Source organism: Hoplias malabaricus, chromosome 6 (genome assembly GCF_029633855.1).
Source record: "Hoplias malabaricus isolate fHopMal1 chromosome 6, fHopMal1.hap1, whole genome shotgun sequence".
Taxonomy (NCBI): domain Eukaryota; kingdom Metazoa; phylum Chordata; class Actinopteri; order Characiformes; family Erythrinidae; genus Hoplias; species Hoplias malabaricus.
The window spans coordinates 41,968,131-41,981,028 of record NC_089805.1 but is presented as its reverse complement, the minus strand read 5'-3'; the positions used below and the strand labels follow the sequence as shown (position 1 = coordinate 41,981,028).

Genomic DNA, 12,898 nt, shown 5'->3' with positions numbered 1-12,898 from the left:
CCACTGCACTTCATCACACGGCAGATGCAGTGGATAGAGATTAGCTCAAAAACCACCGAGGTATTCAGCGTTTAATGAGATTAGGCTTGGAGTGGTGCGCCGTGTGTGACGTGACTAACGTTCAACATAAGGCTTTATCTGTGTCTTCTTCCATCCTCCCGCTCTCTTACAGCAAGAGTACTGGCGAATAGTGGAGCAGAGGGACTGCCATGTGGCAGTGCATTATGGGAGGGTGGACACCAGCACACATGGGAGTGGCTTCCCCGTGGGCAAGTCGGAGCCCTTCTCGAGGTACGAGCCTTTCCTGTTATTAACGTTGACGTGTAGTTGAATGAAAAGACTGAATCAGTGTTTGTTTTATTGATCTGTTTGGGCTCGGTGAGAATCACCAGTCTTTCTGTAAACACAGGGGCTCACTGTGACTATCGTTTTCTGATTGGGTTTAGTTTTTATTAAAGCGGTATTGTGGAACAACTGCTCATAACCAAAGCAGTGTCCAGTTAATTCTTCTCACTCACCATTTTATAAGCTGCTTAATGTTTTGGCTGTATTTTAATAAATCAACAGCGATCATTTAGATACGACACAAAGACGCTATAAAAGGACAAAAATAAAACAGCTTTAAGACTTATTTGTGCCCCTGATATTTGCTGGGCCACTGTAGTTGTGAGCTATACTGATACACATCTTTAACACAGTGTTATATTTAATAGCGATGCCTCAAAAGTCACAGAAATGATTCACACCGTGGCTGAAACTGAAACTAACACACTCCGGCAAAAAAATATATACTGATTATAATTGTATTTCTTGAGAATTACAGAGCATAACTTCTCTCTCTCTCTCTCTCTCTCTCTCTCTCTCTCTCACGCTCTCACTCGCTCTCTCTCTTGCTCGCTCTCTCTCTCGCTCTCTCACACTGTTTCTCTCGCTCTCTCATGCTCTGTCTCTCTCTCTCTCTTTCGCTCTCTCTCTCGCTCTTTCTCTCTTGCTCGCTCGCTCTCTCTTGCTCTGTCTCGCTCTGTCTCGCTCTCTCTCTTGCTCTCTCGCTCTGTCTCGCATTCTCTCGCTCTCTCACGCTCTCTCTCGCTCTCTCACGCTCTCTCACGCTCTCTCTCATTCTCTCGCTCTCTCACGCTCTCTCTCTCTCTTGCTCTCTCGCTCTGTCTCACTCTCGCTCTCTCGCTCTGTCTCACTCTCTTGCTCTCGCTCTCAGGCATGGATGGAACCTCACTGTCCTCCCCCATAACTCTGGATCCATTCTGCGTCATCTTGGTGCTGTGCCGGGTGAGTCTCCTGCGCCTCTGATGAATGTGAAGACATTAAGAGAGCAGGATGAGTTGGTTTGTCCTGCAGGTGTGTGCTGTGTTAATAAACCCTCTCTCTCTCTCTCTCTCTCCTGCAGGGGTGACTGTTCCCTGGCTGAACATCGGCATGGTCTTTTCTACCTCATGCTGGTCACGAGACCAAAACCGCCTTCCATACATTGATTATTTACACACTGGTGCTGATTGCATTTGGTGAGTTTTCAGCCTGGGACCCTCTGGAGTGTGAATACGGGACTGAGTTAGAAACACAGTTTAAAAATGCATTACTCTCAGTGTATTGTGTGAAGACGGACTGGTTTATAATGTGGACGGTGAGATACATCGTGTATTAATGTTTATTAAAGTAAATAATAGACCGAGAATGTTATAGAAGTCTCTCTCTCTGGGTGTAAAGTGGAGTTAGGGTCACGTTCTGATCAAATGAAACATCCCTCCAGTGTAACACAGCCCTGAAGGCCGAGCTCTGGCCAGCGCTGGTGGTGTCTGTGGAAGTAAAACACTTGTGGAGGAGCTACGAGCCGGGTTTTATCCGCAGTCTCGTTTTTCTGACCTTCAGCTTAAAGCTGAAACTGATTTATTGAATCGTGATGCGGGTTTAGTTTTTCAGTTCTGCTGTGAATCATTTATTATTGGGAGGACCGCAGCCTGTGGGGCTCTAGAGGGAGCAGCCCTCCACGAGAGCAGAAAAGCAGAGATGATCACAGCATGTGCTGGCCCTCAGAGATGAGGCCCGTTTCTGTGTGTGTGTGTGTGTGTGTGTCTGAGTCTGAGCACGAAACTGACTCATCAAAAAAATAGACCCTTGTTGCTATGGTAACACACAGCTGGCAAAGTGGAGACGGCAGAGAGGGCTTCTTCCCGCTCACGTTTGAACACACACACACACACACAGACTCAGAGCTGACGGAGTGTTTCCCGCTGTGATGTACAGGTATTCTGTTCCTGCTGAGGAGAAGACGAAGCTCGATAAAGTGGTGCACACGCTGCTGCAGGCCAACGGCACTCCAGGGCTCGAGATGCTGGAGAAAAACATAATGGTGAGGGTTCTCTCACACACACACACACACACACACTAATCACTGATGCACCAAGCCCGGACGTTCCCGTACTGTACTGATCTGGACTTTATTTAATTTAATGTCAATTCAGTGCAGTTCAGGACTAGGTTTGATTCCCCCCTGAGAGGTGCAAGCAGCTCATAAAAACAGAGACTATTCACTGTCAATAACCCTCTCTCTCCCCCTCCAGATTTCTCCAGAGGTGCTGAGTCGAGAGGGAATAAAAGTGCATCGTACCGTGCAGCAGAGTGGGCAGTTTGTGGTGGTTTTCCCCGGGACGTTCGTGTCCAAGGTGTGCTGTGGCTACAGTGTGTCCGAGACGGTGCACTTCGCCACTCCTCAGTGGGTGAATCAGGGCTACGAGGCGGCGAAGGTGAGCCTGGAACATCTGCTCTGTGCTGCCACCTTCTGGACTGAGACTGAAACACTTCCCTTTCTTTTCTCCACTGCTCCATAACCCTTCGGTCTATTGTTCAGTTCAGCTGCTGGCAGTGAGGCTTTTATTTATTTGAGTGAAGAACTGAGCAGAGTATGAACCAATGACCCAACTCTTCTGACTGGTTTCCTGATCAGGGGTTAGGCCTAGTTCTGGAAGATTCACCTCTGTGTAACTGTCCTGTGTCGTCCAGGTCCTAACTCAATTATATATTGAGAGAGAGAGAGAGAGAGGGGGGGGGGGGTGAGAGAGAGAGGAGACGCACAGAGAGAGAGGGGGGGTGAGAGAGAGAGAGAGAGAGAGAGGAGACACAGAGAGAGAGAGAGAGGGGGGAGGTGAGAGAGAGAGAGGAGACACAAAGAAAGAGAGAGGAGAGAGAGAAAGAGAGAGAGAGGGGAGACATAGTGAGAGTAGACACAGAGAGAGCGAGAGGAGACAGAGAGAAAGAGCAAGAGGAGACAAAGAGAGAGCGAGAGGAGACACAGAGAAAGAGTGAGAGGAGACAGAGAGAGGGGGGGTTGAGAGAGGAGACAGGAGAGAGAGAGGGGGAGACGAAGAGAGAAAGGGTGGGGATGAGAGAGAGAGAGAGAAAGAGGGGGAGTGAGAAAGAGAGAGGAGACAAAGAGAGAGCAAGAGGAGACACAGAGAAAGAGCGAGAGGAGACACAGAGAGGGGGGGGTGGGTTGAAAGAGAAAGAGAGAGGAGACAGAGGAGAGAGAGAGGGGGGAGATGAAGAGAGAGAGAGAGTGGGGGGAGAGAAAGGGTGGGGGGATGAGAGAGAGAGAGAAAGGGTGGGGATGAGAGAGAGAAAGAGATGGAGTGAGAAAGAGAGAGAGAAAGGGGGGGGGGGGGTGAGAAAGAGAGAGAAAGGGGGGGGGTTAGAGAGATACAGAGAGAGAAAGAGAATGGATCTTCCAGAACGGATTCAGATAGTATACGATTATTCTATGAGTTCTGAGTTCTCATGGAGAACAGAAGAAGAGCTGGATCCAGACGCAGTGTTAGAGCTAGAGCTCAGTACTGATTTAATTTGTGAACCGTCTGTTGATGTTACTTACGCAGACGAGAGTCAGCAGTGTCAGGGGTTGAGGAGGTTTTCTCTGTTTATTCGTTTGTTCTCCCTTCTGTTGCTGTGTGAGTTTATTCAGAAAGTTCTCGCTCTGCTCTGTGTTTGTTTTCCTGGGGGTGGTGCAGGATCTGAAATGCCGATGCATCGCCAAACCCTTCTCCATGGAGAAGCTGCTGTACCAGATCGCCACGGCCGAGTCCAAACGAGAGAACGCACTTCTGCTCAGTACAATCTCCTCTCTGCTCAAAGATCTCAGGTCAGCTCCGCTCACACTGCACTGTGCAGAGGGAAAAGCAGATGTAAAGCAGATGTTGGCTTGCAGAGCTGGATTCTCTGTAATGGTGGGGTTCAGTGGTCCACTGTAAGCGCTTTGTACAATCGGCTCACTGTTTGTCAGCAGTCACAGACATGGGCCGTCTATGCTGTCTTCCAGGGCATTGGACTGTCCAGTAATGCTGCATTAGTGGCAGTGTGATACAAATATATATGTATACACAAACAGGCGCAGCAGGTAGTGTCGCAATCGCACAGCTCCAGGGACCTGGAGGTTGTGGGTTCAAGTCCCGCTCCGGGTGACTGTCTGTGAGGAGTGTGGTGTGTTCTCCCTGTGTCTGCGTGGGTTTCCTCCGGGTGACTGTCTGTGAGGAGTGTGGTGTGTTCTCCCTGTGTCTGCGTGGGTTTCCTCCGGGTGACTGTCTGTGAGGAGTGTGGTGTGTTCTCCCTGTGTCTGCGTGGGTTTCCTCCGGGTGACTGTCTGTGAGGAGTGTGGTGTGTTCTCCCTGTGTCTGCGTGGGTTTCCTCCGGGTGACTGTCTGTGAGGAGTGTGGTGTGTTCTATCTGTGTCTGCGTGGGTTTCCCCTGGGTGACTGTCTGTGAGGAGTGCGGTGTGGTGTGTTCTCCGTGTGTCTGCGTGGGTTTCCTCCGGGTGACTGTCTGTGAGGAGTGTGGTGTGTTCTCACTGTGTCTGTGTGGGTTTCCTCCGGGTGACTGTCTGTGAGGAGTGTGGTGTGGTGTGTTCTCCGTGTGTCTGCGTGGGTTTCCTCCGGGTGACTGTCTGTGAGGAGTGTGGTGTGTTCTCACTGTGTCTGTGTGGGTTTCCTCCGGGTGACTGTCTGTGAGGAGTGTGGTGTGTTCTCACTGTGTCTGTGTGGGTTTCCCCTGGGTGACTGTCTGTGAGGAGTGCGGTGTGGTGTGTTCTCCGTGTGTCTGCGTGGGTTTCCTCCAGGTGACTGTCTGTGAGGAGTGTGGTGTGTTCTCACTGTGTCTGTGTGGGTTTCCTCCGGGTGACTGTCTGTGAGGAGTGTGGTGTGTTCTCCCTGTGTCTGTGTGGGTTTCCTCCGGGTGACTGTCTGTGAGGAGTGTGGTGTGTTCTCCCTGTGTCCGCGTGGGTTTCCTCCGGGTGACTGTCTGTGAGGAGTTTGGTGTGTTCTCCCTGTGTCTGCGTGGGTTTCCTCCGGGTGACTGTCTGTGAGGAGTGTGGTGTGTTCTCCCTGTGTCTGTGTGGGTTTCCTCCAGGTGACTGTCTGTGAGGAGTGTGATGTGTTGCACTGGTAGAAGTGGACCAGACACAGCAGTGTGTGTATAGATTGTGACTAGAAGGTATGCAGAGAAACAGGTTGACTACAGTGAGTGTGTGTGTGTGTGTATATATATATAAAGTATATTAATAAAGGGTTCTATAGGATAAATGACTTATAAGCTAATGTCCTGTAATTGGTATAAAGCTTTCCCATAACCCATCTTAGAGTCCTGACCCATTACTCCTAAAGCCCGAATAGCTGTCTTTGCTTGTGTCGGAGTTACAGATGGTGAATGGTGTAATGAATGAGGTGGTTCTTGTGTCCTGCAGGAACATAGAGATGAGGCAGCGGCAGGAACTCTACAAAGCCGGTCTGCTCTCTTCTGCTCGATATGGCACTCACGACAGCAGACAGGCACCTGGAGAGAGCAGGAAGAAACCTCGCAAGTGGCTCACGCTGGAGTCTTCAGAGAGACGCTGCCAAACCTGCCAGCACCTCTGCTACCTGTCCATGGTGAGAGGGGGTTTATATTCATTGTTTTTCTACACTCAATCCACCCAGACACTCCTCCCTCGTTGGTCCACTTTGTAGATGTAGAGTCAGAGACAGTAGCTCATCTGTCGCTACACAATGTGTCTCGGTCGTCCTCTGGTCCTCCATCAGTGACACAGGACGCTGTCGGCTGGTGGACTACTCTCAGTGCAGCAGTGACACTGAGGGGTTTAAAAACTCCAGCAGTCACCGCTGTGTCTGATCCAGTTGCACTGGTGGGCTTCTGGGGGTTTGGACCACAGTCTTTAATTGTAGAACTATAAAATGGTCCAGTGGAGCTGATGAAGTGGACAGTGAGTGTACAAACAAGGAATGTTTTTAATGTTATGGCTGATGGTGTGTGTGTGTGTGTGTGTGTGTGTGTGTGTGTGTGTGTGTGTGAGTGATTATAAACAGGTCTGAAGAAGGTATACTTATTTATTTATTTATTTATTTTAAAAACCAATGTTCAACACTTTTTTTCAAGGGCTGTAGGGGGCGCTAGAAGATCATTTTTTCCCCACTGTAGCGCAGTTTACTTTGGAAACAAAGGGGGACAGTACTGTGCCACACCAGTGGCTCCACAGCAGAGTGAGCAAACGCTGAAGAGGCTGAATCCCAAAGATCACATTTGTGACTGGAGTGAGCCAGTGTGGCTTAGTATGAGGACCCATCCAGCACTCATCTTTTCAGTCCTGCAGCCGCGGAGTTGAAGGGGTTAACAGAGCAGGGTGTAGTGTTCATGTCAGTGTTTAAGTTGTGGTAGAGGCCGTGATTCTTAACAAAGGAGTGAAGATAGCACACTGTTCTTGCCGTGACTCAGCTTCACGTCTCGTGTTTATTTTCTGTATTATTTAAAAAGTGATGAATGGACCAATAGGAATTGTCCACACTGTTCTGTTGTTGTGTGCTGCAGGTGGTGCAGGAGAACGAGAATGTGGTGTTCTGTCTGGAGTGTGCGCTACACTACGTGGAGAAACAGAAATCCTGCCGAGGACTGAAGATGATGTACCGCTACGATGAGGTAAACATCCCCAGCTCAGAGTTAACAGAGCAGAGTTCAACTCGGCCTGGGGAGGGCGCTGTTGAGCTGAGTTTGAGCAGCTAGAGTCACGTTAAAGTTCTAAAAACAAACATGTTCATTTACAAGAGGTGTTGTCAGGGATATACAGGTCAATACATTTTAATGGGGACTCTCCAGTTTCCACAAGTGAACAATTGTCACCTTCTTTGATCAATACACCACAAGGATCAAACCCCTCAGCACTGTTCAGAGCGGCCTGTCTCAGCACCTATTCTTTTAAATGATAACGAGCCGCTCGCTGTTCGCCCCGACCCCGAGCGCACAGCAGTGAGGAGCGAGGAGCAGAAGCTCTGTTTTTTTTTTTAGCCGTTTTCACTCTGTTCTCTTTCTTTTGCTAAGTTTACCCTCGTCTTTGCACTCTCACACAAACACAGGTCCTGCTCTGTGATTGGACAGTCTCAGACGAGGAGGCGGGGCAATTCTAAAGAGGCAGCACAGAACTCAGGATCAGCTTCTTGTGTCTTATTAGAGTTTGGTTGTGTGTATGTTCATTCAGGTTGTATTCACCCCTGTGGTGTGTGTGTCTCTGCAGGAGCAGATTAACAGTCTGGTGAACCTGGTGTGTGGGAAAGCCATGAAGAGTTCATTGGAGAGCTGCAACGGCTCCAGCCCCAACAAACCTGCCTCCAAACGAGGGCCTCGCAAGAGAGCCACCCTGGAGCTGTCCCTGACCCCACTGCCCACAGCCGCCCTGCTGCCCACAAGTGCTGCCACGGTCATCTCCTGAGAGACGGCCGTCTTTACACCCTGCTTTTAACCAATCACCTCTCTCTCTCTCTCTCTCTCTGAACTCAAGTCTCATCCCCCACTCCTACAGAACGGCAAGAACTTGCTGCCTTTTTTGCACTAGAGCGAAAGAAGGAGTTTTTAATTTTTTGATTTTTATTGGCAAGTCTTTTATTTAGCATTAAGCAGGTGAGAGTGTGGTCACCTTCTCCTCTGGACTCTGTGCCTCCTCATTGTCTTCGGCCCTGTCGACTGCATACACACACACACACACACACACTTGAGCCTGAACTGTGAATAGAGGCACACATTGGTGCTGTTTATTTTCCCCTCTCCTCCTCTTTTCCTCTCGTTTTGCTCTGGGGTCACTGAGCTCGTGTTATTGTTTATTTGGTTGTTGTTGTCTTTTGTTTTAGTTTTGAATACTTTTTGACCTCTTTAGCCCCCCGTGCGCGTCACGGCCGGGCGCAGGGGAGGACCGACAAGGCGAGGAAACACTTGAACGTTAAAGGACTGCTGGTTTGGGTTAGGGTTTTTATTCTGATTTTTAGACGCGAGGAGTGTTTTGTTTTTATTTGTTTTTTTTTTTTTTTACTTCACTCGGCGGATAGGGGACACTGGTTTCCATGGCAGCGTGGCCGGCTGTGCTTCAGGACGTGGGCTTTGATGGACGGGCCTCCGTGGAGACGGTGGAGAGCGGTAATTGTGCCTGATCTTCGGCAGAGGGAGGTCCAATGATTTTTTATTTTTTTTTTGGTGCTTTGTTTTTATTCCTCTATTTTTTACTGTATATCAACACAAAGGTAAATGAAAGGAGTGCTATCTGCCTTCGTACACCACAGGACGGGAGGGGCTTCGGAGGCTCCTCCCTGCTTCTACATGTGCAATCGTGTTAACATTCCATACTTCCAGACCTATTGACTCACCTGTACCAGTTACATTAATTATTATATTATTGTAATTATTATTATTGTTGTTGTTGTTATTATTGTTATTATTATTATTATTTTTCTCTTGGGTTCCTTTTGTTCAGATGTGCTTTCTCAGAGTAGAGCCACTAGGCAGAGAGTGTAAAATGTGAAATGGATTTTTTTTTTTAATTATCGTTTCATTTTTCCTTATTTTTTTTTCTCACTGTTTTCTTGCTTTCCCTTTTTTCTGAAGGCATATCACAAATGATTTTAAAGCAGCTCAACCAACATCATTTTGTACATAACTCTCCTGTAAATGTCTTTAAATACTTGAGCCTTTGTTGGGGGGTGGACGGTCAGATGGAGGGGACGAAGCGTGATGAAGAAAAAGCCTTACTTTTTTCAGTTTCTTCATCCGTGCGAGTTTGACGCTTACAGGGTTCCTCTGGTGATGTGGATAAGTTTGTTAAAGTGCTGCTTATATCACTGAGAAATAAGAGAATGAGTAGCCGCCCCACCCTTCTCTCTCTCTCTCTCTCTGACCCCCAGGTTCCTTCCTTTCTTTTTTTTAGCTTTACTTTTTTAAAGAAAAGGGAAAAAATACCTAAACAAAAAAAAAAAAAGAGAGGTTTTTACATTTTCATTACTGAAAATTCAACAATGTAGTAGCTACTTATGTTGCACTGAGCTTGCCAGTGGTGACTGTCAAGGAAAAAAAACCTATAATCCAGTTTGTTGGTTGTTGTCCTTTACCGAAGACTGAACTGTTTTAGGAGTTATTTAATGAAAACCAAGTCAGGTTTTTTTCAACAAAAAAAGTGGTTGTCGAGATTTTATGGCCTTACAATGTATTTTATTCTGAATTTTTTGCTGGTTTTGTTCCTTTTTCTACAGTATGAGAGTTTCGCTCACGTCTGGCAAAGTTAATTTATTCGCACTGCGTCTCGGCCTTTCCTCACACGCGGAAAAGGTTTCATGTTGGTTATGATGCCAGTTTTTTTTTTTTTTTTTTACTTTTCCAGTTTGTACTTAAGGTTTAATAAAAACTTATGGACAATTCACGCTCTTCTTTTCGAGTTCTCTGTCACTCGCTGTGGATTGTTAAGCTGCAAAAACTGATTATTGTGATTTTGGCAGTAAAAACCACAGCTTCAGGATCGTGGGTGAGAGAGTGAAATAAATTGTCTACTGTGGTAAGTGACTGGGTGAGTGCATGAATGTGTGAGACTGAGTGAGTGTGAAAATGGTGTGGGTGAGTGTGAAACTGAATGTGATTGGGTGATCGTGAAACGGAGTGATTTGGTGAGAAACCGTGTGAAACAGTGATTGGGTGAAAGTGTGTGCGTGTGTAACTGACTGAGTGAGTGTGGAACAGACATTGGGAGAGTGAGAAACAGTGATTGGGTCAGTGTGAAACTGTGAAACTGATTGGGGAAAGTATGAAACAGTGAAATGGGTGAGTGTGAAAGTGTGTGTGTAACTGGTTGAGTGTGTGAAACTGACTGGATAACTGTGAAACAGTGATTGGGTGAGTGTGAAACTGAGTGACTGGGTGAGTTTGTAAAACTGGGAGAGTGTGACACTATGAAACAGTGATTGACTGAGTGTGACACTGTGTAACAGTGATTGGGTGACTGTGAAAACAGACTGGGTGAGCATGAAAATTGAGAGTGATTGGGTGAGTATGTGAAACACTGAATATTGAGCGTGACTGGTGAGTGTGAAACAGTGATTGGGTGAAATATGTAAAACTGAGAGACTGGGTGAGTGAAAATTGAGAGAGTGTTTTGGTAAGGAAATGGTGATTGGGTGAGTGTGTGTAACTGATTGTGCAGAACTGTGAGAGACTGGGTGAGTGTGTGAAAGTTGAAAGAGTGATTGGGTGAGTGTGTGAAACAGTGATTAGGTGAGTGAAACTGATTTGGTGAATTTGTGAAACAGCGATTAGGTGAGTGAAAGTGATTGGGTGAGTGTGTGAAACTGACAGAAGATAAATATAAGTTGATGATGTCACAAAATGCAAGCCCTCTTACAGCACTTCAGCCCCTCCCATTCAGAGTAGCCAATCATGATGGAGCTTGTTTGCACACCCATCTTAAAAGGACGGAAAAGATAACAGGAAAGTCAGGGTTGGGAAAAAGGGTTATAATTGGTTGTGATACACAGAACCACTCAAATATCCAAAGTGACTGAACGAAAGACAGGAAAATGCAGGATACGGTCCCTTTAATATCAGCAGTAAACAGCAGGGTGTACTCAGCAGTGGCAGGAGAAACATTGACCTGTGAGGGTTTGGTAGAATACGGCACATAACGGAACCTCTACAAAAACCCCAGAGTATCATAAAACACATTAACCATGCCTTCTTTCACGCAGCAGATGCATAGCACGCAGTCCAGAAAACTCATCCCCTGTCCTCTCTGTGACCTCTATGTGGCCGAGGCCTCATCTTGTGCACAGTCCTTGGCTCTCTGCTTCTGCCTCTGCCTCTGGTGTCCTCCCCGTGGTCGGGAAGCCTCTCCACACACTGTTTCCTCATCTCCCCGCACCAGCTGGGGTCCTCCCCTCTGTCTATCCTCCTCCTCCTCCTCGTCCTCCTCCTCTTCCTCTCCGGCCTCTGTGTCCTGGCTGGCTGAGTCGGTGCAGGTGGATGAGAGCGAGGCCAGTTTGTGCCGGAGTTCAGCCTGAGTGGGAACCTGCAGGGTGATCTCTGAGGTGAACGACTCCACGTCCGGCCCTGAGAAACACATCCAAACAGAGAAAGAGCAGCTGTGGTGTGAGACGAGCAGCAGCTGAGGTTTTAATCTCTCTAACGTTACACCAGACCAGACATATTTATGAGTCGTACTTGCCGTATGGGAATATAGTCAGACACCTGCTTACATGGCTCTTAATCTCATTATTATGTATGTATTATGACATATTTACATGTTCAGTGCATGTACATATTAACTTTGGGGATGTGGAGACCACCAACTCACACACTGTGAAACAAGACCACCCAGTCATTTTTTGTTTGGGGGAGGGGGGGGGCTTCGTAAGTCAGTAAACATTGGTTAACAGGAGCTGTAATTATTTTATTCTATATATTACAGAGTACTGAGACTTTTGAGTAGCCCCGCCCCCTCATCTGAGCATCTCCAATCACAGCAATGGACCCGTCTTTATGAATGAGCGCAAAAGACACAATGAGTGCAGGAAAACACTGAGTAAAAATGGATAAAAACCAGAGCGTCTGCTCCTCACTGCTGCGCACTCAGGGTCAGGGTGAACAGCAAGTGGCTCGTTGTCATTTAAAGCAACAGCTGCTGAAAGTGGTCAGTAGCTGGCTGTTTATTACTGTTCTCAAGGCTGTCATCAGATCCTCTCTCCACAGTGGTCCATCATCTGAGGCCGACTCCCTGTTACCACCCTCTTTATGCGGAGAAACGTTGGAAGGTGCACAAGCTTCTGGCCACATTGTGTCCTCTGCAGGGTCACATTAGCTTGACCAGTACTGGTAATGACTGTCAGTGGAGGGAGGTGTCCCCGTTTATCAAAAGTACATTCTGTGGTCAGTGCCAGAGAGAGAGAGCGGTTCTCCTGAGGCCTCGCTGTCTCCTGGCTAAGCCTGGATAATCCACAGTGAGGGAACGAGAGAGTGAGAGTTAGCCTTTCACTCCTGACTAATGTAATTAGCACTAATTGAAAAGCCTGTTTGTTCTCGGTGTGTGTGTGTTTTTTCGCTCTGCGCCGTGCTAAAGCCTCTGTAAACGTCGGCTTTGATTTAGGAGCCACGGATGAGGAACCGGGGCTGCGGTGGTCCTCTGGGACCCTGAGTGTGAGGACGTCTCTCAGCAGAACCACACTCATCACACACGGCATGTGTTTCTCATTTGGGTTTAATTGGAAAAATAGACCCGGCAGATTGCAGCTATGCGCAGAACTGGACGACACACACACACACAGCATAGTTCAGAGAGATCTGTCAGCTTTAATCGGTGCAGAGCTGTAACTGGCCAAAAGTTTGTGGATAATACTTCTGAAATGAAGGGGATTAATGTGGGGTTTGACCACTTCTTACTGCATTTACCGCTTCTGCTCTTAATTATAATAATACATTACATTTATAAAGTGCATTTCTAGAACCCAAAGACACTCACAAGGTACAGGAACTGTAGCAACAGACAGAGAACATAACAAAGACAACATGAAGGATTGGCATTAACAGTTGGAACATTGCTGTGAGGATTTGA

General features: G+C 47.4%; 2 protein-coding genes across 6 annotated transcripts in view; one reads left to right on the top strand and one right to left on the bottom strand.

Annotated features, from left to right (window-relative positions):
* jarid2b (jumonji and AT-rich interaction domain containing 2b) overlaps positions 1–9,714 on the top strand; it is a 145,969-nt gene extending 136,255 nt beyond the window's left edge. Inside the window, exons 10-18 of one of the 2 annotated variants that reach the window (XM_066673810.1) lie at positions 173–291; positions 1,217–1,287; positions 1,406–1,520; positions 2,260–2,365; positions 2,577–2,759; positions 4,017–4,147; positions 5,741–5,924; positions 6,859–6,966; positions 7,559–9,714. In XM_066673810.1, coding sequence (XP_066529907.1) covers positions 173–291; positions 1,217–1,287; positions 1,406–1,520; positions 2,260–2,365; positions 2,577–2,759; positions 4,017–4,147; positions 5,741–5,924; positions 6,859–6,966; positions 7,559–7,753 — 1,212 coding nt within the window. In that variant the 3' untranslated portion in view covers positions 7,754–9,714. The remainder of the gene's footprint in view (positions 1–172; positions 292–1,216; positions 1,288–1,405; positions 1,521–2,259; positions 2,366–2,576; positions 2,760–4,016; positions 4,148–5,740; positions 5,925–6,858; positions 6,967–7,558) is intronic. The other variant, XM_066673811.1, reaches the window with a different exon arrangement.
* Positions 9,715–10,800: 1,086 nt separating this feature from the next.
* The window catches only part of dtnbp1b (dystrobrevin binding protein 1b), a 67,097-nt gene continuing 64,999 nt past the window's right edge, over positions 10,801–12,898 (bottom strand). For all 4 annotated transcript variants that reach the window (XM_066673815.1, XM_066673814.1, XM_066673812.1 and 1 more), the window contains one exon: positions 10,801–11,400. In XM_066673815.1, the coding sequence (XP_066529912.1) occupies positions 11,093–11,400 (308 nt within the window). In that variant the 3' untranslated portion in view covers positions 10,801–11,092. The remainder of the gene's footprint in view (positions 11,401–12,898) is intronic.